The sequence below is a fragment of the Aphanomyces astaci genome (genome assembly GCF_000520075.1).
Source record: "Aphanomyces astaci strain APO3 unplaced genomic scaffold supercont1.14, whole genome shotgun sequence".
NCBI classification, from domain to species: Eukaryota; Oomycota; class Saprolegniomycetes; order Saprolegniales; family Verrucalvaceae; genus Aphanomyces; species Aphanomyces astaci.
In genome coordinates, this window is record NW_009798277.1 from 360,201 (window position 1) to 387,262 (window position 27,062).

At 49.1% G+C, this 27,062-nt stretch overlaps 6 protein-coding genes across 10 annotated transcripts; 1 reads left to right on the top strand and 5 right to left on the bottom strand.

The window, feature by feature from the left end:
* The first annotated feature begins 6,093 nt into the window (after positions 1-6,093).
* H257_06904 (hypothetical protein) lies at positions 6,094-12,355 on the top strand. Of its 5 annotated transcripts, none has more exons than XM_009832283.1 (11): positions 6,094-6,559; positions 6,626-6,770; positions 6,830-7,198; positions 7,497-7,651; positions 7,718-7,964; positions 8,015-8,164; positions 9,188-9,387; positions 9,434-9,647; positions 10,479-10,700; positions 10,759-11,016; positions 11,066-12,355. In XM_009832283.1, the coding sequence occupies exons 1-11, from the start codon at positions 6,102-6,104 to the stop codon at positions 11,090-11,092; spliced, it is 2,445 nt and encodes an 814-aa protein (XP_009830585.1). In that variant the 5' UTR covers positions 6,094-6,101; the 3' UTR covers positions 11,093-12,355. The 5 variants fall into 5 exon arrangements, with proteins under 5 accessions (XP_009830585.1, XP_009830583.1, XP_009830586.1 ...); XM_009832281.1 differs by having other exon boundaries at positions 11,555-12,355; XM_009832284.1 differs by having other exon boundaries at positions 6,626-7,198; positions 11,555-12,355.
* Positions 11,408-12,344, bottom strand: H257_06905 (hypothetical protein). Its single transcript, XM_009832286.1, has 2 exons — positions 11,964-12,344; positions 11,408-11,917 (listed from the first exon to the last, which is right to left on the bottom strand). Exons 1-2 carry the CDS (start codon positions 12,306-12,308, stop codon positions 11,792-11,794), a joined length of 471 nt encoding a protein of 156 aa, XP_009830588.1. The 5' UTR covers positions 12,309-12,344; the 3' UTR covers positions 11,408-11,791.
* A 1,800-nt stretch (positions 12,356-14,155) lies between the features above and the next one.
* Positions 14,156-15,061, bottom strand: H257_06906 (hypothetical protein). The gene has a single exon (XM_009832287.1). The coding sequence runs from the start codon at positions 15,028-15,030 to the stop codon at positions 14,194-14,196; it is 837 nt and encodes a 278-aa protein (XP_009830589.1). The 5' UTR covers positions 15,031-15,061; the 3' UTR covers positions 14,156-14,193.
* Positions 15,062-16,737: 1,676 nt separating this feature from the next.
* H257_06907 (hypothetical protein) lies at positions 16,738-17,857 on the bottom strand (the record flags this gene model as incomplete). The annotated part of the gene is made up of 3 exons (XM_009832288.1): positions 16,738-16,852; positions 17,397-17,714; positions 17,760-17,857. 3 exons carry the CDS (start codon positions 17,855-17,857, stop codon positions 16,738-16,740), a joined length of 531 nt encoding a protein of 176 aa, XP_009830590.1.
* An 843-nt stretch (positions 17,858-18,700) lies between these two features.
* Positions 18,701-21,265, bottom strand: H257_06908 (hypothetical protein; the record flags this gene model as incomplete). Its single annotated transcript, XM_009832289.1, has 11 exons — positions 18,701-18,904; positions 18,955-19,122; positions 19,175-19,230; positions 19,290-19,468; positions 19,538-19,613; positions 19,669-19,868; positions 19,931-20,142; positions 20,195-20,339; positions 20,425-20,541; positions 20,626-21,050; positions 21,113-21,265. The coding sequence occupies 11 exons, from the start codon at positions 21,263-21,265 to the stop codon at positions 18,701-18,703; spliced, it is 1,935 nt and encodes a 644-aa protein (XP_009830591.1).
* Positions 21,266-23,315: 2,050 nt separating this feature from the next.
* On the bottom strand, positions 23,316-25,130 carry H257_06909 (hypothetical protein; the record flags this gene model as incomplete). The annotated part of the gene is made up of 1 exon (XM_009832290.1): positions 23,316-25,130. A coding segment is annotated over one exon (1,696 nt), but the record flags the coding sequence as incomplete, so codon positions are not given.
* Positions 25,131-27,062: the final 1,932 nt, after the last annotated feature.

Below are 27,062 nucleotides of genomic sequence, written 5' to 3' on the forward strand. Positions count from 1 at the left end.
TATTTGTAACGTTACAGTTTCATATGATTCCCCATTTTCTACCTGTGAGTCCCTAATTCTTGTGTGCAGAGTTTCTGTACTCGTTTGAAACCTTCCCAGACGTTGGAGACAGTGGTGCGACGCAACTGCATGTGTTTTGCAGTGGTGGAAATGGCACCACGCACTAACTTTCCCATGATTGTTAGTTGCTGCAGCCGGGTGACGACTTCCATCTTGTTCTCATAAGAGAGCTCGCGCCAGACACGGGGAGTTTCCATCTTGGTGATCAGTGCAGGTCCCTCAATTTCAAATTGTAAAATAATTATTTTGTAATTTTTTGCTGATGCCCGATGACGAAATCATATTTGGGCGCCAAAAATTGGTTTTCCTCCTTACCAGTCAATGTAGACCCCCTCTCATTTTCGATTCTCTTTTGAACATGATTGGGCTCATTGATTTTGGCCGTAAAATGAATTTTTGGGGTTACTGGAGTGAGTTGTGTCGGTTGTAACGTGGAACAGAGGTAGTAGTAACTACTAACGCTAGTAGGACTGTTCCTCCACCTGCCTGGAGGAGCAGTACAGTAGTCTGTATGGCAGTATTGTAACGATGGGTCGGACCCTGTTGATTTATTTCACCATTATCAGTATAACTTGATGTTTGTAAAGGCATAACCCATTATGGCCACAAAGGTCCGACCCCCCCCCCAATTATTCATAGATGACGATCATTCTGGATGACCAACCTAACCCTACCCTAATCCTAGCACTTTATTGGTTGAAAATTAAACTAAGAGTGACATGAGTGGTTAGAACAGGAATATAATTATGTGATTCGCTGAATTAATCTCATACAAATAACAAGTGAGGTCGGAGGTGACCCATTATTCTACCATAAGGTTACTATAGTATAACAAATACATTTTTATGAATTTGGAATATGATACTTGTACTTTACCAAAACAGCGATTACGACAAAGTCCGACTTCAGCTTGACTCTCGTATCCCACTTGTTTCTCGTCCTCTCTTGGAACATGATGGCGAGACCCGTGTCATTCTCGACAACATTTCGTGGAAAGGTTAGCAATCAGCTTATGAAATGTTCTGGGCTACTTTGCTTAGATGACGCCCTTGTTATCAAGTTTAGCAAGACGAAAAACAACCAAGTGGAATATTCATGCATTCCCAAGCATGTCTACGCGATCCCAAAGAGTCCATGGATATGCCCGGTCCTTAGGTAAGGATTTATAAATATACATAGCATTAAACTAATTATCTAGCCTCACCCGTGCTGTGCTTACTCGAGGTGTGCTGCAGAAGGACTCTCCAACCCTTTCGCTTGGTTCGGGGTCGAAGGAGCGATTGATGAAGACGTGCACAACTCATCGGGACGAAATCACAGAAATATGCCTGTTGGTGTCTGAAATCGGAACCTATTCCTACAGAACAGGGGTTCCTATCGCACTTTCGAATAATCCTGGTGCCACCCACGCGGTGTCCAAGTGGCTTCGACTGGCGGAGTTTCGGTAGTGTGCAGGCGAGGTACATTTTTTAAGGCTCCGATAGCGACCAATTTGTTGGACGAGCTGCAGCAGGTCGTTTTGGCGTGATATGAATCTTTCGATTTTTTTAATATTTGGCATACTATTATTGCAATTCATAGGTTTTGACATTAACGACGAAGCGTTTGCCACGCTACCCCCCGCTCACAACCCACCAATGGAAATCTCTCCTCCCGGGTTACATGGACTTGTATCCGAAGTGTTTTCAGGTTGCGCTTCCGTACTTGCTGGAATCATTAGCCCACCACGCAGTCTGGCTCAAAGCAACTTCACCCCACAACCATTCAGTCTGCTTGCCCTCCATGTGGCAGTCGGATGTACTACAACGCCTCCGACACCTAGCCCACATGGGTGTCATGTATAATCCAATTACGATTTTGCTTGCAACTGGAGCTCCCCCCCGCGTCATGCTTTAACTTCTCTAGCCCACCGAATTCGTAAACTCGAGCGTGGTGTTGATACGCTTGGGTGGACAGATATGCAAAAGATCGACAACATCCCTCGGCTAGTACCATCGCAATTGGAATCACAGCTGCTTTGTGGTTCCATTACGGTGACGAGTGTAATGTTGTCTGAGTCGTTGCAACAATTCCGCGAGAAACTACTTGCTGACCTTGGAGGCCCTGGCGGACACTCTGCTTCGGTGAACTTTCATTGGATGCTCCCTCTGGTACCACTCCGTCCCCAGCATGTGCCCGTTAGTTGCACCTCGAGATATACGGTGCCCTGAGGGGAACACCTACGAAATGTGGAATTTGTGGTGGATTGGGTCATTGGAGTTTGCATCACTGGAACATGAACGGCAAAGCCTCCCAAGTGCGGAACGAGTCAAAATTTTGAAAGCTGCATCCGTTGTGGCCAAGCTATTGTCATATTCCCAAAATACCACGGACGAAATCGTCAAAATGACCAAAATCGAGAGAGATGTACTGTACCAAGACTGCTTTTGTTATCTCTGCGACTGTATCTTTGGCCGAAGCAATCGTGTTCAAATCACCAACCAACCAGTCAATGAAATGGGGTATCATACTCCTTATGGATTAAATCAGAAAGAATGATTACATAGAGATTTCGTTACATTTGCCTTGACTTGGCTTTGCAAATGAAGAACGGCGCGACTTGTCAGACATGTACGTCTTTGACGCTGCTGAACCGACAAATGTCTACTACATTCGCTCATTCGTTCAATATCGTATCATCGGACTGACGACGCTTTGGACGGTGAAAGAACCGAGCCAAGCCGTGCGTAGTTTACGTTGGAGGGCACCCAGGCCGCACGAGCGCGGAGCTCGTGGGCTGGCACGGCCGATTTGTGCAGGAGGACTTGGTCAGCGACGGCGAATGTGGCGAAGTTGGACCGGCCGTATTTGTTTACCTGGATCGCTCGGCGCTGCTGTGCGGCAGCCACGCTGTCATGAATATGTTGTATAACAGATTGTCGGCGGGTCAGGAAGCTCTTCATGGTTTAGATTGTGCGGCTGGGGGCGTTGTGGCGAACGCCAGCAGTGGAGAGCCACGTGAGAATGTCTCCCCACTTAAGACAGAGCCGTCCATCTTCGGGGGAAGACGAGGATGCTGGAGATGGACGGTATTCGGCGACGAAGGAAATGGGAATCCAACGTGCCATACGCTGCGAAAAATTGGGCGTATTGATTGCTGTGCGTAAAGACGCATGATCCGTGAAGATTACGAATGGTTGAGCGCCGAGAAGGTCAAATTCGGAAGTTGGTGAGGGCGTACTTCATTGACAGAAGTCCAAATCATGGACCGGGTACGTCCTCTCACCCGCATGGAGTTGGCGGCTTTCGTGCGAGGCGGGTCAGTAGCATCAAGAAGCAACAGATGGCATACTACGAAGTGTCCTAGACAACGGTCAAGGGTTTGGCAAAGTCTGGAAGTGCCAAAATCAGCTTTAGGCCGTCGAAGGTTTTCTGACACAAGGCACCTCAGATCCAAGGAGCATCCTTGGGGAGTAAGTCACACATCGGCTGAGCAAGGACCGCGAAATTGCTCGAGTATTTGTGAAGGTAGGTCGCAAGGCCAGGCCAGTGACGAAGGTCCTTGATGGAGGGGGCACAGGCCAATCCGAAATGGGCTGAATCTTGTCGGGGTCATACCGACAGCCGTTCACACCTATCAGGTCGCCCAGTACTAGAATTTCGTCGACTCCAAACACGCACTTGGTGAGTTTGGTGTTGAGGACGGAGGCACGGAGGACCTCAAGCACCTGGCGGAGGTGTCCGTGGTTAGATTGCACACCCGAAGAGCAGCTGTGGACGTAGATGTCGTCGAAATAGAACGGGGTGAAGTCGCGGAAGGCCCGAAATTTCGCGGTCACCATGCGGTTGAATGTCGCTGGGGCGTTTGAAAAGCCCTGTGGCATAACCAACCACTCCCGGAGCATGCTGCTCGGTGTTGAAACCGCCGTATAAGGTACGTCGTACAGACTCATCAAGATTTGGTAGAAACCATCACAGAGGTCGATGATCGAAAAGTTGGATGATCGACCCATATCGTATATGATGACGTCCTTGTAGTGGATCGGCATCTGGGCCGGAATGGTGGCGGTATTCAGTTTGTTGTGCGTGGACGGTACGCCATTTGCCGCCAGGTTTCTTCACACAGAACAGCGAGCGACTCAGTTAGGGAAACGGAATGTGGGTGCAACAGCACTGGGGCCAGCGAGCGCACCGCGGGGGTTGAGGGGCCAAGATCATTTCTCATCGCCGCAAACGTATTACCAGACGAAGTGGTGGTGGATGGGGGAAGGTGGAAGGCAACCCACCGATGAATGCAGGGCTGGCTCGCGTTAAGCCGAGTGACCGTGTGCACCGATTTCGCCATCCAATGGATCCAATGCTGGTTAGTGTGACTCCAGCCATGTAATCCCGATGATGAAATCCCATCTCTCACGATTCGACCGAGTCGAAACTGTCCAATGTGATGGGCACATCGACGATGATGGCGGTTGAGACGTGACGTGGCCGTCGGCCATCTCATAGTAAGCCGTTGAAGTGGGAGAAAATGCAGAGGTAGGCGCAGATGTTCGACGCCGCAAAATCAATTACAGCTTTGAGTCTATTGGTAAAGCCAGGCACGACAAGTCCCAAACAAATCATTTTGTTGGGTTGAAGCCCAACGTGACACAGAAGGAAGTCTATGTCCGAAGCTACTTTTACGTCTTCAACGTATGACCACACACCTCAAAAGGACCTAGTTTTCTCCAGTATGTAGCTTTGCGTCTATTGGGTTCTGCCTTTTTCTGCCGCACCTGAGTCAGAGCGGTGCGTATAGTCAGGAGGAGGGGCCGTGCTGCTAATGATGGAATAAGTAGGAAGAATTAATCGGCGGGTCACGGGAGGGATTGTTCTAATAGAAGCCCGTTCGACGCCAGACTGCGAGCAGCACGGGAAAACGTGATCAGATTGACGCAGCTCAAACATGTGCGATCGTCCGACGCTCAAGGAATTATAGAAACGCCCAAGTCTGAGGAATCCACGCGAGCATGCGCGAAGGACGACGAGAATGATCTGAGAGTGCAATTCGGGCAGCTGCGCTGAAGGTACTCGGGTATGTGCGGCACAACTGGGTACGCACGGGGTCTTAATATAGACCGACCATGAATACGGTTATACGCAACGGTTCGGGAAAGGATTGTTCGTCCATAACATTCGCTGACACGAAGCCATGATCGTGATTAAATTCCTGGGTGGGTGTTTCCCTTTCTTACACAGATTGGAACCGGTAGAAGTGTAGCTGTTTGTCGCCAATTGTTGTCTGGGCCAATTGTTCTTGCAACGTCGCGCGGGCCGATGTGGTTTCTGCCGTGGACTCATCGACGGAGAGTTCGCTCGTACTAGCATTGTCTTCTATAGAGCAATGCGTGCTTGATCATCGGGGGACATTTGCCGAGGATTAGCGCGATATGAGCAGCGACGCAGAATGGCGGGGACCTCCTGATGCGTAGCCGTGTTGATGGACGACATGACAGTGGTCAACTGGACAAACATGTAGTGCAACTAAGCGTGGCGTGCGCAGTGGAAGACGCATATATCGTAGAATGAAGCATGAATTGATAACGTTAAGACTCCTATGCTATCACTAGGCTGCGCGCAACCAACTATTGTTGGTTAGTCAGGAAGGGGGTTGCTCAGGCCGGCGAACGACAAAAAAGTATCTATCTTCGAGGCGCAGCTCAAACTGTCGTGCGTTCGTCGAGAAGCCATCCGGATAGCATCCGGACGACGGGCACTGCAACAACAGCAGAATGTGGTTTCACGGCTTAGGCAGAGTCCACCCGGTCCACACGTTAACACGTATCAATTGCCCCTTTACGATATTACAATCGTCCGGTGTCATGGAGGCCATCTGGTGTTGCACGTTTCCATGCAGGAGGTTCTTTGTGAGGCAAGAAGTGGATGCAATGACAATTTCATTGGTCCATTTCTCTGTCCAAGCAGCCAATCCAAACACATTAAGGTGATTGATTGGCTGTTTAAAAATACTATTCGACCAATAAAACGCTTGGATACTCCACCACACTTCCATTTTGCATTTCGACATGTCGTCGTCGCCGCGGAAACCGCTGTCCAAGGCGGCACTGCAGAGATGGTACCTCATCGGAGGCGTCGTGGTGCTCTTTGCGTTCGCTGCGTTTGTCAACGTCAGCTTCTACATGCGCAACAACGTCATATCGACCTCGGGGCTGGCGTCGCATGTCCGATCCGAAGGGCACCATGCGTCGTCGGCTTCCGCGAATCGATTCGTGAAGCACGTGGCGTTCACGGCCACATGTTCTGAGCGCGACCGCATCCGAGCGCAAGTGCTGGCATTCACCGCTCGAGAGCAACACTTCACCGGGGACTTGACTTACATTGCGTACAACTGCGACAAAATGGCGTTCCAAACGCTGGAAAAAGCGGTGTCGCCGCACTTCAATTTCACGTTCTTCCATGCGTTGGCCGTCCAGGGGTCGCCGCCCGACGCCACGGAATTGAATCCCCATGCGCTTCATGCATGGTACACATCATCCCATCTCTCGGAATACGATAAACCTAAACGCGTCGTGATTTTTCTGTTGTGTAGGATCACGTCGGTCGGAACGCGCGCCATTCCCGCGGACGAATTTGTTATGATCGTCGAGGTCGACACCATCTTCACGCGCCCACTGGACCTTGCCGCAATGCTCCATATTGCCGACACGATGTCCAATCCGACGCTCCTCGCGCAGGTCTCGAAGGCGGTCGTCGACGTCTGTCCCGATCCCATCATGTATGGTTGTGTTTGTAGGACGCGGCATGGTTTGACAGCGACTACCCAGCGTACATCATGCCCGAGGAGATCCTCGAAGCCACCATGGGCAAGACTTCCAAGTCATACCAGACCAAGTACTGGCGGGGAAATGCCGTCCACGCGCCGTTCATCATGCACGCGCGGCATTTGGACGCGGTCTTCGGCGCCACCAAGGGCATCTACGACAAGCTCGAGCAAAAGTATCAGCACCTGGCGTACCCGCTGGCATGCGCCGAGCTGGGGCTGGAGCATGGCGTGGCCGGCGGCTTCCGCCTCAGTCGATACAATTCGTTTGCTGAAAACTGGAACTTTGTCGACATGATCAAGTACAACCCGGTCACCGACACCATGGCGACAGACGACCCGGTATACATGAACAATTCCAGTTGTAATTTGGCATTTTTTTCGTGTTTTTTTCACCCTTTTTAGAGTTTGTTCGTGTCATGGTGGCGAATGTCATAGTGGGAAACGATATATATGATGTGTCTGTCATGCATGCGATGAATGTATCTGGTATGGTCAAGTTTAGATTCGAGCTGTGATTTATATATATATATTCATGACCTGGCACGTTGTACAATCTACAAAATAGCATATATATATACATTTTAATAAGGTTTGGAGGGCGGCTCACAAATAGTCTTGGTTTGATTATATTGTCTAGTTGTATGCAGAGTACCCGTTCACAATGCGCACGTCGTTGTTGCAACTGTTGAAATGGGTGGACGGCGCGCCATATGTGATGCGGGACCGATGGGTGCCGCTCGATTTCTTTGCCTGTGACGCCGTTCTGCTGCAGTTGCCTCCGTCAAGTCTATGGTATTATACTAAACCCAATATCATTGTCACCAGTGTTCATATGGAGATGTACATGGTTATCTATAGGCACTATGCATCACACACTTACGGATGGGAACATGTGTCCACGATCCTCCGCACCCGCCACATCGTGTCCATTTCACTCACGTTCCAAGCGTACAATCGGGCGGCTATTGCCATCAAACAGCGCCACTGCGTCGACGGATTCAACCAGAATCAGCGGCTGCTGCTGACCGAAGGGGTGGCGGCGGCGGCCGTGCCGTCCACTTTGCCAGTGTTTGGAGACCCTCCCATCAAGAAGAACGAGGACGAGGTAGATATATATATATATGAGGAATTGCTGTTTTGATGATATATATGTAGGATGGGTTGGAGTTTGTGTTTGTAAGTTCGTGCTCGAATGCCGACCAATGGCAGGCCGACATGCTGGTCGAGTCATTTGAACGTGTGCACCAGCGAGGATCCATCACGCGTATCATCACGGGATGCAGCACCCCCGCCCTCCTAAACCAGGTGCGTTATATATATATATATTATGTATATATATTATGTATATATATATATTATGTGTATATATATATACATTATGTATATATATGGACCACTTTGTAAGATGTTGACTATGTTTTGCAAGGAGAGATGTGCATGTTTACTTGATTTCAAGATTTCGTACATCGCTGTATTTCGCATCCCCGGTGTATTTTTTTCATGTGCTTGAGTTGCATCTATCTATTATATATTGTCGTTTTACCCAAAATTTGGACTTTTGTTCTCAATCGCCAAATCGATCGATCGATTATTCTTTGTACTGACTTTTGTATGTAAAAAGTTGTCCTGTGGTGATTGGTATCACACTAATTGAATTCACACACTAATTTGAAGTTGATAATGGTTTCCTGCAATCTGATTGGCTAACACCTTCTGTCGATGATGATTCTTTTGTATTTACATAATAGTTGTGCCGATTCATTCTCGATCTCACTCCAGTTTAGAATAAACTCAACAATATGACTTGCGTGACCCCTATCTGAACGAATATATATATATATATATATATATATTCGAATATACAATATATATATAGATATATATATTCGAATATACAATATATATATATATTCGAATATACAATATATATATATATTCGAGTATACAATATATATATATATTCGAATATACAATATATATATATATATATAAACATATATATTCGTTCAGATCAATAATGTATATATATATATATATCATTGATTGGGTACGAATATACATGCGGACGCCGTTCAACGTCATCACGCCGATCCAACCAATTGTCATGAATCGCTCCGATTGGTCAATATGAAAATACTTGTCGCTGATTGGCTCCATTCTTTTTTCGTTCTATCAGCGGATTGAAAAAAGCCAATGACATCTAGATTTGGAATCGTTTTTTTTCGAATCGCGCAAAAATTATAATTGGGCCATATGTAGCCAAGGGGTGATAATACTTGAGTATCTGTTTCATATATATATATATAGTTTTGAAATGTTGTGTGGTAGGTGTATCGTCGCACAACACCAACGACCAAACTCCATTTTACTCCGGACTCGATCGCATTCCAAACGGAAGCATTGCGCCACTGGCTGCAGCACTCGAACGCGCCGCATTTGGCTCGTCAGTTGGTCGTACTCGCCCTAGACTTTGTCTTCCTCTCGCGGTTTGCCGTCTCCACCGCCACGCCCGTGCTCTCGGCCTACCCGTACGTTTACAATATATATATATATATATTAATATCTCTCTCGTAGAAAACCAGACGAAGACCCTGATCCGGATGCGATGGAAGTTGTGCACGGAAGCCTCCAGCCGAAAAAAGTGTTCTTCTACTCGGGCAACCCCCTCACTGCACCCAAAGTCATCGAGGCCAAAGCTGGCGTTGTAATTGCCCAGAACTTTAACGCGTACCTGAACGATCTCACGTCGGCGGATCGCATTGCGGCGCTGTGTGCCACCTGTCCAAAGGTACGATACACCTAACTGGTCAATGTGATATATGTTGATATTTGATGGTATTGAGAGATGATTGAGCTACTGCAGTATGTATAGTATACCTTGTGGATTGGTTTTGCCTCATGTTCGAACTCGTTTGATCGATTTCGCTGCGTTGAGGATTTTGTACAGAGTACCTGTCAATGGATTTCAAGATATGTATGAAAGCACTGGGCCAAACTAGGATGATCGTTGATTGGTTCCAAGATCGCAAACGTGGAATTTGATTGGCTAGAGCATTCTCAAACCTATTTGTCTCATTCGATATTCAACTGGGAAATCTCAATTTGAACCGACCCCAATTGGTGTATGGTGTCCTTCAGAGGAATTACCTGGATCGATGTTTATTGGTCAATATACGTCAATTATGTTTCGTTCTAGCCAATCAAACAAAAGAGTTAAAATGGCCAATCCTGAACCCATTCGAAAAAAAGTGAATTTCGACTTCGCGTTCTTGACCGTTGTTGTATCCATATCGATTCGATGTTTTAAAACTTTTTTACTGACAGTTTACGGTAAAGTATACGGTATATTATTCTGTTTCATGTTCGATATTGTATCCCTGTTTGGAGTTCGTTATGATCTTGTATATGTTACAAGTGTGTTTGTACTGTTACGAGTATATATGTACAATGTCGCTCTGTCTAGTCGTTAGTACTTGGAAGTATTACTAGTTTATCCGAGGATGGCCATTTCCCTGCCCTTATGGTGTCGATTGTTGTGGTTGGTCCTTCTTCCGTTTATATAAATTCAACATGTATGCTGTGTTAATCCGGCAAATATATATATATATATATATGGTAGCCACTGGCCAATTCTGAGCAGTACAACGTGGGGCTGCCATATGTGGTGGCCACATCCGACCTGAAAACCATCATCGACGACGCCGCGACCTTTGCAGCGAAATACCACGACACGTATACCCCACCCAGTCGCTTTGTGGCGGATCTGATTGGCTTTTCCACCGCCGCTGCCAAACACAACCTCCCCGCTGTCCGCCTCGACAATTTGGCCTTGACCCAAGCTGTACGTTTGAAAGATATATATATATATATATACATATATATATATATACATATTGTAGACGAGCGAAGACTGGCACTTTGCGTTGGCCAAGAAAGAAGTGAATTCGTTCACGGTCGAGTACGTATTGGCTAACCCGTGCAGCCATGAGCTGGTGACCCCCCCCAATGCTGCGCCCTTCCTCCGACAGCTCCGCCGCTTCCACGTAGCAACGTGGATTGCCGACCCCAAGCTCATGCCAGACAATATCTTTGCCTGTGACATGTGGCTACTCCAAGAACCCCCTGCGACACTGTGGACGGACGCGATCAAGTCGGAGGTACTACTTGCTATATGTATAGATTGTATTGTAGATTTCAAACCCATAGTGTATTTGGATTCGATTGGTTGGTTGAAGGAGAGGAACGATTTTTGTGTGGTGGCTGGTAGGTATGTATGTATATTGGATGTGGTTTTGGGGTTGTCATCGTTGAGTTAGTTTTATTGCTTGTGAATTGTATTATATTTGTTGGATTGCGATTGGCGATCGATATAATGTTATCATGGTATTGTGAATTCGCGAAATTCGCGTGGTTTGTCTGAATCACGCCGGACTTGTGATTGGTTGAATATATTTGTCCTAAGAGCCAATCAAATATGTCCACTAGAAATAGGATCAGCCAATAGCGTCGATTCATCGTGATTCGTTTCGATGGGGTCTGGAAATTCATATCGAATATACCACAATATATATACTAGTATCCATTTATTGCTGAGGTTCAAAGTTGTTGTTTTTAATTCTATTTTTAATACTTTTTTATTTATGTTTATCTTTTGAATACATCCCTGCCTACCATGCCTCGTGCTTATATATTTAGAACGCCGACACGATCAAGCAAACGTATGCTCTATGCACGACACTCAAGCTGTGGAATACGCTGCTCGTCCAACACAAGCAACGACAGTGCCCCAATGGCTTTAACAGCAACAAACGGCTCAAGTTGGTCGACCCGCGGCCGGCCGAGGTGCTGTCGGGGCTCAAGAGCCCAGAATGGCCATAACTCTGCGTATATATAGTATACAAATCCTACCGTCGCAAGTAGAATGTTGCTTTATTATTGTATAAGCACCTTGCCCCTGCCCTTTCGACTCGCTTGGCGCAATACGTACAACTCGTACACGTGCAGACCAGTGAATAGCCCCATGGGAGCCGAAAACAGGGCAATGCATACCCACATGGCCTACGACTCGAGTTTTCATTGTCTCAGAATATTGATATATTCGTACATCGTGGTACGCCCGGGGCACGTCGACGTGGAGGACGTAGATGAGGCCCCCAACGACTGTCCAGATGACAAACACCAGGGCGAGGTCGATCAAATCGGACGAGAAGAACCGCCGCCACCCTTCTTTGGCACTCGGCTTCACTGGACGTACGAACTCTACTCTGTGCCTCGACGACTGTGGCCATGGCCCACGCGATGAGGCTGGCGGCGGCAGTGGCTTCTTGGAGGTGGTGCTTCGAGCAATGTAGTAGAGGTGACGGCGGCGGCGCCTCCTCGTCGTCGGCGGTGGCCGCTGGGACGGCGCGACCGTGTCGGGACTGTCGTCGAGCCACTCATTGTCCGACATCGGCTTCCTGAAAGGTCGCGGTGGCTTCAATGTGCAGTGATCCCAATTAAGTCCGACGTTAAAGGAATAAAAACCCAATGTCGATTTAACCTGGAATGGGAGATATAGGAGCCGCTCCCTTGTATCTGTAGCGGTACATGTACTACTGTCGCAGCGCAGGCAACAACAGCAGTGTTATTGCAACGCCACTGCGCTTCGATCCCCTCAAACACCAGCAACAAGGTGCATACATGCTCACAGCGCAGCTACAAGTTTCTGCCGTAAACGATGTCGAGTATACTAGTAGTAGTAGTAGTAACGCAGTAGTATTACAGGTATGTTGGGTGACAAGGACTTGGAAAAAGTAAGGATGAGGTGGAATCAGCCAAATTAACGTTACGAAATCTCGTGCCAATCGATTAATTGAGTTTTATTACCTTATTAGTCTCGTGCCAATCGAGTACAATCCCCTCATTAAAACAGTTTCACTAATGTTTTGACCCGAAATACTGTTTCAATGAGGTTTATATGGAACTTTGTATGACCACCACCAGACCACCTCACCTCCTAGTAGGGGTTAAGTGCATCTCAGTGGTTAGTGATAGCTAACCACTAGCGATGCACTTAACCCCTACTTGCATCTCAGTGGTTAGTGATAGCTAACCACTAGCGATGCACTTAACCCCTACTAGGAGGTGAGGTGGTCTGGTGGTCATACAAAGTTCCATATAAACCTCATAAACAGTATTTCGGGTCAAAACATTAGTGAAACTGTTTTAACGAGGGAATAATTCACCAATGGACCATACGATGAAGGTTGACGTCATGTGCTACTAGGAGTACATATGCAAGTTGATTCTTGCAGCCTAGACACTGCGCAAGCACATTCAACGCGCCCGTGTGCTGCACGTGATATGGTACAGATTCGTCAAGGGCAATGCAAGAGGTGCGAGGAAGGTACATTTATACTTCAACAACGCATCCTACAGATACAATATGTACCGGCAATCTCCTGTGTTATGAACTTTTGGGTACAGTACAGTACTACAGTAGTACTTCGGGTACATTGTAGGTACAGTATGAATCAAGCCTTGCTGTCCACAAGCTGGGACACAGTGGAACATACATGGGACCAAGGGACACTAATGTACTACTAGTACTACGTACGTAGCACTCGTAATACATACTCGGAGGACTAGTAATAGTGCAAGGCAACGCCCCACACACGATTGACTGGACACTGTAGAGTACTAACTAATACTAGTACAACTAACGCCCAGTTTGCGCGCGTCGTGTACGTGTGCATAGTTATGCGAAGAATGGGTTTATGCTTTTGATGTAATTGGGCTGCTCAACGATTGGAGCCTCGTGGAATCGACGGGTTACTGTATATGGGCATATGGTGGGTGAGGTTTAGCGTGACAAGGACACACCGACGGTATATTTGCGGCCACTACACACACTGCCGCCTTGCCTGCAATGTTACCCCCCACCCAGTGCTTCCTTCATCCTTTTGCGCTGTGCTTGCGACCGACCTCCAAGTGGATGGCGTCCTTGGACATTTCAGACTTTAACCCATTTGTCGCAGAGAGGAGAACGCACCTTGCACGAGTTTAACGTGGTTTAACATTGAACCACTTCCAACTCACACCTTGACATGGTCGTTGCGCCGCCAGGTCAACTCTTTCGCGGTAGAAGTCCCCTGGTTAACTACTCATGTTCGACACAACTTGTCGAAGGCAAATACTAAGATAACGTTAGTATTCCATGATTGATTGCACATGAGTCACGTTTCCACTCCATCATCCCCCCATAGCAGATCGATCGATCGTCCACTCGGTAGCGTGTTGGTCGCTGTTAGTATGATTTACATGATAAGTTAAGAGTTTGATTAGTTGTTACACATCTACATCGCGGCCATTTCGTCTTGCAGCTTCTTGGTCAACCGCAGCACTTTGTAGTGGCGATGCAGTTCGCAGTACCCGCCGCCCCGATCTGTCCGTGCGCAGTTGTCCGCCTGGCACGCCTTGGACCCTCCATGCTTGGCGCAAAAGTTGCCCCGCTGCGCGCTATTCTTACATTTGGGCACGTCGCAGCGCTTGCCACCGCCGTGCTTTCGACAGAACCCCCCGCCTTGGGAGCTCTTGTTGCAGTTGGCAAACGTGCAGCGGGCGCCGCCGCCGTGGCCTTTGCAGAGGCCGTGGGACTGGGCCGACTTGGGGCAGTTCTCGACCTTGCAGCGCTTGCCGCCGCCGTGGGCGATGCACAGGTTTCGTCCTTGGCTACCCTTGGGGCAGCCCACGATGCGGCACTTTCGAGCGCCGCCGTGATCTTTGCAGAAACCCCTGTACCCGATCGAGTTGTGGCACTGGTGTTTGAGACACTGGCCGGTGATTTCCAATGGTTGGTGGTGCTGCTGCTGGTGGTGGTGGTGGTGGGCGGCGGCGGCGGACGTGGCTTCGACGGGTTCGATTTTGGGGACAGGGGACGGTACCATCGCTGCGTGGAAGGCGATGCCCGTTCGGTGGTTGAAGGCTGGTGGCGTAAAGCTAGCATTGTTGGTCATGTGGTACGGAATCGGGTCGTACAGCAACGCTTCGCTCAAGTCCAAGTCGATGGAGAAGCAGTCCTTGTCCAAGACAGACGAGGATGGCTCGCTGTGGAACATATCCCACGGATCGTTGAGCACGCCAACCGATGTCGACACGGTTTGCAGAAACCCTGGATCGAGCCACGCTGTCATACTTTCCACAGATTTGTTTGAACACGTCGACGAAAGCAAAATGCAAAATGCACACAGGCACAAATGTGTGCGGCGGCCTACTGTGTCGTAGGTACAGTAACGAGGGGGGTTGCACAGCCGACAGCCACGACCACATGGTGGCGCGATTACACACCAAAAACCAGCTGCTCTTGTTCGAGATCGACGCACTTTGGAGAGTCAGCAGAGTGTGCTCCCCCCCAAGATGGAGTGCATAGTTCGTTGCAAACAGACAGACATTGTATGTAGCCCCCCATCCGTCGTCGTCGTTGGCATGTGAATCGGCCAAGTTATAGAGAATTCTTAACCTTTGCCGCTAGTAACTACCGGTATCGTTGAAAGACTTTGCAATTTAGGTGTCGATAAAACGTGAAAACGCGTTTTATTCGGCAAAGTTGACGACACCAACAACCCCACGACCAGAAACAAGTTACATTGTCGGCCATGTGGTGCTGTTGTTGTGTGCTGAGAGATGGCATCATCGGTTTGACCGGGCAAGGCGATTCGAGCTGCCACACAAGGTACACTACAGTACAGTATGCACATGACCTCATCAACGATGTCGATAAGTCTCAAGTGTGTGGTCTGCAATATGAACGTGAAGTAACGCATGAATCATATCCGACGGCGAGTTGAGGCAAGTAATGAGGCTGCGAGATTGATGTACAGTACTACTACTGCTCGTCCTAACAGTTGAACTCCCTAAAGTCCAAGGCATGACTGACTGACGTCCGTTTTTGATTGACTGTGAAATGATGCACTGTTCAGTTCCCAAGGAAGTGGATAGGACCACAATAACAGTTATTAGTACTAGTACTACTACTAGTAGTACTGAGGACCTGTAACGTTAGTTAACGTTATTAACGATACTACTATTAATATAAATAGTTCTGCGTATAGTATTTATTATAACGAGAGCATCTGCTCTAAACGTTACCGAGAGCATCTCCTCTACCGTTATTTATCCCTGGTTGAGCAAACGACGATGTCATGAGATATACGTATTCTATGTAGTACTTGTACTACGTAATGGGGGCTTAATTAATCGTGCCACAGAACTCGCTCACTTCGATTGCAAGCCAGCCAGTACGTTTGCCCACAGGTTATACCGTACAGCTTACATTCGCCTTGCATAGAAAAGGACTTGTTCCTGATAGAAAATGTCTCGTCCGAATGCGAGTCACGTCACGCACGCACACACGACATGATCGAAGTTACAATCATGCGGTGTACGCTACGTTTACAGTACATGTTCAATTGCGTGCGGCCACTAATAAGCCCTCCATTTTTACTACTGGGAACTACTATTAATAACTTACTAGGTAGTAGTACTACGGAGTTACGTATACTAACGTTCTATAATTCCCTCAGTGCCACTGTTGCTTACGTAATCACACGAACCAGTAGCCCAGGAACGTCAGAGCCCCCGGACCCCCCAGACCCCTTGTGTTGCTATTCCCGGGGTTAAGTTTTTTCACCAGTGGTTAGCTATCGCTAACTACTGAAATGCACTTAACCCCTAGCTGGAATGTGTTGTATTGGTTTACACTGCATTTAGCTATGTCACAAGTGAAATGATGACGTAAGCAATAGTGGAACTGTTGCTTTCAGGGAATTCCTGGTTAACGTTAGTACTAGAACTAGTTAACATGAAATTGATGACCATTGTTGGGGATCACGTAATACTATCTAATGCCGTGCGTCTAATGCTTGGAGCGGAATGACCGACAGCAGATGCAGCGCACCGTCGGCTTCCTTGCGTCGCCGCATTTCCGGGGACTCTTCGATAACACATTCGCCAGATCTTCAAATCAAAAATATAAAACGTATTGCTGCCCGCACCGACAAGATGCGGTTGATCACGGCCGACGCCGGATCGGTAAAGTACATTTGCAATGTAAGCTTAACGTTACCGTAAACGTCAACTTGATTTCTTATGGCGAGTACACCACAACGGACCTGATTGTCCATCCATTGGACAGGATCGTACACATATTTGGTGGACGCAGCGAGAAAGAACGAGTCTGGCTGGCTGGGCTTCAACTTTGGCCGCCGAAGTCGCTCGTACAAAGTAGCACACACAGTCGACCCGACACACAATCCGCCCAAAACTGCCAATCGCAATGTTTCCTATCATAAGCCACCGCATGCTAAGCTTAGCATCTTTGGGGCCCCATCAAAAATACTGTAAATACACAACATTTTTGCACACGAGTTGGAAATCCACTTGGGGACTGTGACATTGCCGATGAATGGTGCATCCGTGTGACGGGGGGAAACACCAGCGACAGCACGGCCGACGTGCCCCAGATCATGAAATTGCACTTGTACAGTATGCAGTCGTGTACTGCTGGGTCACGACCATGAGAAAGTCGTTCAGGACAAACCCGAGCCACGACACTTCACCCGCCGCGAGGAACGTTTTGAACATGCAGATGGCCTGTCCGGAAACAGCCATGTGGGTCTGCCGCCGAAACCCCCAGAGACCGCTACCTCCGTCCAGGGTCAGCACCTCAGTGCTCAACATACCGATGGCGGACAAGCTCCGCATCAGCAGAATTTGCCTGATCCAGACAATACCCGCCACTCGATTGATTTCAAACAAGTTGAGCCCTTCGACGTATCCCCGGTACGCCAAGAGGTACATCGTAGCCAGACCCGCCACACTAATGACCACCCACGTAATGTACAGACATCCGTACCGAATTTACGACGCTACGTTGACAGGGATCTCGAGCGGGTTGATTAGGTTGCCGCTGTCGTCGGAGCGAGTAGGGAGGACGGTAATATTCCCCACATCCCCTTCCATTGCAATCACTTCGTGAAATTCTAGTGCCCAATCGTGCACGAGTAGCCACGCAAAGTCCTTTAAGGGGCTTGCGTTCCATGGACACTTATCTAGCTGAGAGGATTTCCACACAGTACTGCTACCTGGACTTTCAACGACAATGAGATATACGTATATGGTATATGGCCAACACTGCCACTCGCCAAGCGCGGAGTGCACACCAGTACACTGCCAATGGCGCCGTGTTCAGTAACCTGTACAGTACTTGGAGTCTGTGATGTGCAACGAGCGGTGGCCTTAACTTGCATCGTGCTGGAAGTCGACTTTGGACATCGCGGTGCAGTCGACCCTTCAGACGACAAAAAACGGAGCGGCGTGGTGAATCGCGGTGCAAGAGGTGGCCATGTCCGATGAAGACGAAGTGACGACGTGGCAGTCTCACGGCGTATACCACGGACTGGCAAAACTACAAAACCGTCGGATTGATCGATACATTTGACGCTCAAGCACATGAACGGGACATTTCGATTGGCGTCTCCAACGGGCATGAAAATGTATGGGGGGGTTGCGAGCGACCTTTTGGGCTGTCACGGACACGGCGCGTCTCATATACGGCCAGAGTTTGCTCCGACAAAGCGTCGACTACACGTTTGCAAACGTTTAATCGAACTGGTGCTGGTTCATAATGGCACGATTCCTCAGAGGGCCCTATCGATGGGCAGTTTTGGATGTTTCGGGATCTCATTGGCCCGTTCGGGTCAGTCGATGTCAAAGTCGTGCCAGCCCCATCCTCGTTACTTGCATTTGTCTACGGTTGCAAGTGCAATCGGCCGAGTTTGGCCACCAATTACAGGCCATTGCGTTTTACAACGACATTGGGTACGTGCCCAGAATTTGGTACGACCAGTGGGACGAGTTGAACTCTGTTGGGGGAAATGTCTTTTGTGAGGAACTGCCTGGGGGGATATGCGTTTCGACATGTGTATTCTGTCGGGGGCGATGACCCCCTGCTTGGATTCCCTCGGCGAGTTCATTCGACCCAGTGCCGTGGCCAGTGTCTTGGCCGTGCTCGCGACCAACTTGACCCGAAATAGTGTGAATCAGGGCTACCTCATCACCATTTGCCGCAACGCCCCTGGGCTAGACCTAGACTCGTGCGTTGCTGATTTGCTGGCTGGTCCCCGGAACCTCCTCCGGAGCATCACATTCTTTGCCGATCCGGGTCTGTTGATCCGACGGCCGCCACGGTCAAAGGGGACGTCCGCGCTGCTGCCGTGGAATTGATGCTGTATGTCACTGTCGGCAATGGCAACCCACCCTGTGATGTTGCTGCTCCACCACACCTTGTTTGACAAAGTCCTTCCCAGCTTTGTCTTCGGTGAGGTCGAACGTCCCTCGGTGTGGTTCCAGCAGCAGTCCCCGATTGAACAGCCAGGCCACAAATACATGTTACCTAGAGATGTTGTAGTTAGCCCAGAAGGAGTCGTTGGCAATGCTTGGGTCAACGACAAGTGCATGACACTGCCAAAGATGGTCGCGCACATGTAGCCGAGTCCTGCGACAGCGTACAGCCGGTTGATGTGCGGTACGACTGCCTTGGCACTGCTGCTGCTGCCGGCCGTGAGCTTGGATCTGACATGGGATTTCATCCATTTCATCGTCGACGGCATGATCGTGGCGGCCATGTCTCAAGGCTCCAACACCTTCATGCCCCACTTGACTCTATGGAGATTCGACTGGTGCACCGGCAGCCACAGCTTGAGTTCGAAAATGTAGTCTTGAACAACCACAAGAGCCCGCACATGACACAGCTCGTGTGAACGATCTGCCACGATCCATGCTCGGCAATGTCCTTCTGTAGAACGCAGTGGCCATGCCGGACAGAAGTAGGTGGTCGTTGACCGCACGCAACTCGACGCGGCGGACAAACGTCTGCCACAACGAAAGGACCGCGAACGAGCCCACGGCACTGGCAACTTGAACGATGGCCAGCGAGAACGCTTTGTGGAGGTCTTCCACTTGAATATGGCCGCTTGTGCACACCAATTGTTGGGTGATTATATTCACTGAACACTCTCGCATCAAATTTGTGACGGCGTGGGTGGTGTACGTCCAAACCCAACGTGATGAGCCAGCTTAGACTCGTGCTCGGGACTGCGACGGGCTTCGGGGGTTTCCAACGCCTGCGCTCGTAGGGTATCGTAATCGCCTTCGACGGAAATCACTTCCCGAGACAGCTCCGCCCACTCAAAGAGGTATATCCACCCAAAAAAGAGCGTATTCTCCCCCAAACAAACTGGACGGCCCTATAGGGGGTGGTTCTTCAGCAGGATATTGTCGGATTGGTTGATGGCGCACTGCATCGTCATGACGTTCAAAGCCATGACGTAGCGTTGCGCCTGTTGAAACTGTGCGTTCAAGGTAGTGGCTCCAGCTATTGGGTGATAGTTGCTGAAACAGGTGCAACGCTTCAGTCGTGGCGCGGAGCACAGTGTCACACGCCCTGTTGTCGCCAATGCGCCTCGTCCAACTCGACGCTTTGAAACGCATTCGCCGTTTGATTCAACCACGCCGCCCCCGCCCTCTACCATTGCGCTACCATACAACTGGCAAACAGGCTCCCGTACGAACCCATCCAGCTGTTCCAGGAGGTGAGCCGACACTGCGTGGCCCCGTTGCCAATGCATGCCCCTTTGTCAGGGTATCTTTCCCCACACCGTTTTTGGCGCTTGTTGGTGTGCGCGACCTCCCATGTCCTCCACACCGGAGGCATCCCGACCTAGCCATACTGCGTCGGGATGTCTTCGGGCGTGGAAGTCGTGGAGAGGATGGCGATGATCGCCGACAGATTCGTGATCTGGGACGCCACCACGGCGCAGCCGTACACAGGGGAAATGTGCACGGGTGTAAAATACGTTGAGTAGTCGCCAGTCTTTCCCGTGGCTGTCACGTCGACATTCCAAACGGTGTCAGCCAGGTTGAGCTGGGCGTTGACGACGTCAATGAGATACGTTTGCGCGCCAGAGACATTAAACCCCGCCCACCACAGGTCGTTGGCCATCACGGGCGTCAGTAGGTGGAGGTAGTACAAGCTCAGCCCGAGCGTCAGCACAAGGTACGCCACGCGGCCCCCTGTTTCCGCCACTTCCAACGTGGTCCTATCGTTGTTGTCATCAAGAGGCGCTGCGTCGCTGGCGTGGGGATTCACATATGCCTTGACAAAGAACCGTTCATTGGGACGAAACCCACCAGCGATTGCCGATATTGGCGCTTTACACACGCGTCTGCGGCTACGATGCCATCATCGACTTCGTCACAACACTGATGAACGCGTCCGTTGTTGGTTCGGAGAGATTTCGCGGGAGCCACTTGGTTGCCTTGCATGATGTGTAGATGGGCAAAGTCGCCGAGGTCGTCTCGGTCGTCCATGGCCTTGGAAATGTGTGACTTGTCTGGAGAGTTGTACCATGTATTTGGGAGCTTCCTGGCCGTGGCGGGTTGAACGGCGATGATTCTATTCGTGAAACGCCCATATACTGTATGTATGAAGCTGCGATTGAAAGGTTAACGTTTCACATACAGTGGCCTCCTCTCGATGTCTTAATTATTATTCACTTTCAGTTGCTGTATTCGTTAAGATTACTACAGTAGTATCGCAGACGACGCAGAACTTGTGCCTCCAAGTGCCTTCTTGTCCTGAAGGAGCTTCTTGCCTTGGCCGCCCACAGAGATACGGAAAACTATATATTCTCTGACAAGAGTTATTCTATTTAAATAAATAGAATAATTTATTTTGAAAAGCCCTGGTCAGAGAGAATAAGTTATTATGTTTTCCAGCCACTATAAAATTTATGGTCGCTGGGCGCCAAGCACAGAAATAAGTTTTGCGATGTGCCTCTAGAAATATTGTACTTCTACTGATATTCAGTGGTTAGTGTTGAGTATTGTTGAATTATTCTCCAATAATAAATAATTCATTCCGACTGGCTGAAAGAATTATTTTTCTGTAATGTGCCAAGTAAGAATAAATTAATTTATCCTCCTTGCATGTCTCAAATAAGTACTCGGAATATAGATATCATTTCTTCTACTGAAATAATATAGATACTAATTTCCCTCCCTCTGGCCGTCCATACAGGGGGCATCGTCCATGCCGCTTTCAAGTCGTTGGTGGAATGCTGCCGTGCCGGAGGCAAAACTGGTTGTCATTGATGGCAAGTAGATTCATTAGAGCTTGCGCTGCGCGTTGGTGTACCACCGCTGACGCCTTGGGTCTGGTATTTGTGCAAAGGTACATTGGAGTTCAAATTTGAGTAGCAACCAATCACAGAGCTTGCGCGGGTTTCAAGGTGTTGTGATTAGCAATAAGTTAGTCAATCCGTACGAACGCTCGTACTATTAATAGTACTCCGTACAGTACTATTAATACTACACCATTTGCGTTTAATTCCAGCTTATTTTCAATATATTTCCACCAACCTCCGATATATTTCACCGAATCCCCAATATATTCACCCAACCTCCACTATATTTCACGCCGATGTAAAATATCGGCGATATATTTCGCCCAACCTCTGTTTTAATTTGCCCTACAGTACCTACGGTTAATTCCAACTTTCGAAAATATAATTCACCTAACAGTTGTTATAATTCGAGCTGGGATTCTAGAAAGACTATTTGTGAATCTGCGCTCAATGGAAGTGGCCATCCCTGCACCACAAACTCCGGTACATCTCTCTGTTGACCGCTAACATGACGTGTCAAGACGCTTCGTTCTTAAAACTAGGGCCGTACTCCCCGATGTTGAACCCGATCGAGAATATGTGGCCGCGGCGTTGAAGGGTCGCATTAAGACTTCTTTGCGCGAACGAGTCGCGGCCTTTATGGGGCCACCGCAAGACGGGCAGACTTAAAAGATTTCACTCAACAATGAATTAGGAATTGAGCTGAATCGTTTGCATGTGTACACGGCCCGTCTTGAACCGTTTTATGTCCGTGCTGAGAACATGAAAGACATGGAAGTTAGTGCTTGAGCCGTAGATATGTTGCGTGGGTTGGTTTTATTTTACTTTCCATGAAATATACCGGTGGTCAGGTGAAATATATTTTCGAAAGGTGAAATTAAGCGTTGGTTGGGTGAATTATATCGGAGGTTGGGTGAAATATAATGGCCAAATTTCAATACGGCGTGAAATATAATGGAGGTTGGGTGAATTATATAGGCGATTCGGTGAAATATATCGGAGGTTAGTGGAAATATTTTGAAAAAAAGCTGAAATTAAACGCAAAATGGTGTAGTAGTAACTTGTGCCCATATTCATGGTAGCGTTGTGAATAGAATTGTCGCGATAGTTAGCGACAGTTGCACGGTACATCGTACATAGCTGCAGTGCACACTACCGGTAGTACTATACACTACAGTACACTACTACGGACTAACGTGAATAAGATGTGCAGCACCCGTATACTTAGTACCAGATAGTAGATCATCCAAGTACTTCAAGAGTGTTTTATCATCAATACTACAGCAAGTAGTACTGTAGCATGGTCGACGACGATTGATATATACACATACTACTTATAGCACCGTGGTCAATATCAGTTGTCCACATCATTGGCCGTGAGTTGAAACCACGCCATCATCTGATTCTCGCCATGCTCCATGATGTGGCAATGTGCCAAGTATGGATCCTCAAGGACGTCGAACCCAAACGAGTGCGCGGGTCGGGTGCTATGGACAGCCAGGAACTCGTCCGGCGTGCACGCCACGTAGCACACGAGCGCGACGCCGCCGTCCGAGCGCGCTGGGATGGCCACCACGTCCTTGAGCTCGTTCGTGTTGATCGTGGCTTCGGTTTCGCCGCACTGGGCGTTCACTAGGTGCCAGTGGAACGGATGGGGGTCTGCGGTCGGGTTGATAAACTCCCATTTTTCCACTTTGCCGAGTGTGCAGTGCAAAGTGCTTTTGATCGTGGTCGTGTCTTTTACCATACCGTGCTCTTTTAAATACAAGTGCGTCGAGCAGCCATGGCCATCCATGAGCTCGCCCAATGTGACCTGTCTGGTCATCCCCAACGTGTCGATATGCAGCTGCCGCAAGGATTTCCACGCCACGAGCGTGTCTGGAACGTGGCTGACTTGGTGTTGCTCTTCTGGAGCCGCTTGCTCAATTTGCACCCGCATGATTCTCCCGTCGTACACGTACGCGCTTTCTTGAAATGGCTTGTCGACAATATCAAACGTCGTGCCGGGGGGGACAGAGGTAAAATCGCACACCATCTCGACGCGCTCGAGCGGATTCAACGTCCAGTCCGTCGCTGGCACGGCGCTCGGCCGCTGGACGAACCCGCTGTCGGTGACAATCACTTTGCACAGATGGGCAAACGGCAATGTCAGCGTGTACGTCCGTGCATTGGCGACGTTGGCCCATCGAAAGCGGACGCGGCTGGCTTTGATTGTCGCGAGAGGCATCACGACGCCATTCACTGTGTTGACACTGCCATATGCTTCGGGGACCCATTTTGTAGGCGCGACGGGGTGGCACGTGAGTTTTTCAGTGTACAGCAACGCGCCGTCGGCACTGATGAGCTTGTCTTGGAGGATGAACGTCATGTCTGGGAGCGTGGTTAGATGGAATTTCGATTCCAATTCCGCGTCTTGCACGGCGTACAAACCGACCATACCCGCCCACATATTTAAAGGCGACAGGCCCCACGCGTGATCGTGGTAGACTTTTGTGGACGGAAACTGGCGGTTCGCGTACTCGGCCTTGAAGGTTGTGTTGTGGTAAAACGTGTGGGTGGGCAAGCCGTCATACTTTGGCGGGTTCTCCAGCCCATGAATGTGCACAGACATCGGCACGCCGCATGTCGGGTAGCACGCGGACGCTTCCACGAGGAACGACGGCTCAGTGTTGCGGTGGAGCAAGTGAGGCGCCGTGCCCAGGCGATTGGTCCATGTGACGGAGATGGGGACATTCCGCGCGGTTAGGATGGTCGGACCTGGAAACGAAGGAGCTGAGCCTTCCCTTCCAAAGCCATACACTGTCCCGGACGGTGCGCCGCCACCCCACGCGTGCAAGACTTCGCCGACGTACATGTCGAGATGGCCACCTCCACGCATGTCGATGATATCGGGTTGGACAAGAGGGGTTGTATACGGGTGCCAGTTGGTAAGGAGAGGGGGGCGGTAGTGCGCAGACGACGGCGCATTGTCTGGTACGGTGTTGCTTTGGAAGAGGTAGCCAAGCAGACCACCAAAGAGGCCACAGCACGGCAGCTTGAGATTCGCCATGGAAAGTGAAACAAAATCTCGAATCTAGGTGCGATGTCGACGCCCATTGGTGGAAATTTATCCAATCAAAAGACGCTACAAAGATCACCACAGGACAGTTTCATAAAAAGGTACCGTTTCGCCAACATACTCTACCAGTACTACTACTTCGAAGTACTAAGTAGTGGAAAACCCTTGTGAATTGGCACTAACGTTACAGTACTAGTAAGCTTACAATAACAGTAAGCTTAGTATACTTTACATATACTAAGCTTACTGTTAGTACACGTATAATATACACCACGCTTCAGTAACCATTGGGGATTCCCTTACTGTACATTCCATGCATTCTCATGACATGCGAAGTCCTTCCACAACAGCTTAGAGTCACTTTTGTTTCGTGAATTTCTGCCCAATCTTCACGGGAGAAATGACCGAACGAAAGATTTCCATTCGCGCGTTGGCTCAACGGAGGCTCCTTGGAAAAAATCCTTAACGTTAGATAAAGCGTGGCCGCTACCAACACCTTTACAGCTTCATTGTCTCGCTACCGTAGCCAGCGACTCGCGGATAACCACGAATGCGTCGCCAGCGATCTTGGTTATCCGTGGCTCGCTAACTATTTTAACCAACAGTCCCCTTAAGTAAGCCATCGCTCAGGCATACCATATTGTACAGTACACCTAACGGAAGTGACTGATAAGCTTATTCGTGCTTGAACTATTAATAGGGGGTTGCCAATTTGCAAACCCCTTGTGAGCTGTGTGTTGTGCATCCAAATCCTCTAACATTACTACTACATATAATGTAGTATAACATGTGGTTCTAGTATCGGCCCTCGCGGAGGAATGTCTTAAACAAATGATAATCCAAACTCAATTAACCTCTAACATTACCGGTACTACCGGTACAACCTCTATGAGTTGACTGTGAACCATTTAGGTACTACCGTAGTACTATTAATATTAGTAACGTTAGGACCATACAGTGTATTACGCCGGAGTTATTGTAAGCGGTTTCATGTCGGTTCAAGGAGTTTCAACCAGCAGTTTCATGTCGGTTTTAAGCTGTTTCAACACGCCAGCAGCAGTCGCTGGAATCAATGCATTCCGTTGTACTTTCACATTTGCAAGAGCTGTGAGACGACATGGATAAAGCTGACACCGATACCTCTGAGGTGGTTATTGACAACTACGACGAGCCCGACGGCGATGCGGCTTTGCGTCGGACTACGGAGTCCCGCCAAGTTGCCCAACCACCCGGCAAAAATGGCCGGGTGTATCCCTGTTCGTTCAACCAGTTCGACAACCTTCAAGATGAAGTCATGGAAGCCACGGACGACACGGCAGTGTCTGGACGTCGGCAAGATCGTGCGTCTCTGACGGGTTACGAATCAAAATCTCGCTTTTCGTTCACTCGATATGCCAATCCCAACGCCAGTGATGCTCCCCCAGAATCCACCAACGACGCCATGACCAAGCTGGAAGTCGTTGAAACGGGGTCTGGCATCACCTACCTTGTGTTTACACTCGTGCTGAGCTTGTACTACCTCCACCTGTTGGCTCCTGTGATGTCCAACGACCTGTGGTGGGCTGGATTCAATTCATCTGGGGCGCAGTCCTACCTCATCGACGTGTTCAATTCGCAGCTTGTGTTTGCCAACGACAATATTAGCACGTCGTTGGACCTGACTATGCACGGTATGGTCAAAGACTACTCGACGTACGTGACGCCCATCTACGTGCCCCCCGTGTACACGCGGTCCATGTACTACTTTTCGCAATCCAACGACCTTGCGTCTATCATTCACACACTCAAAACCCTCTCCGATCCAGACATGATCGCGACGCATTACTGCTGGGTGGATTTCAACCGAACGTTCGAAGTGGCGCACACAAACCGCCGCCAACAACGATGTGCTTTGCGGTACGCAGACAACGCGGCCATGTACTGG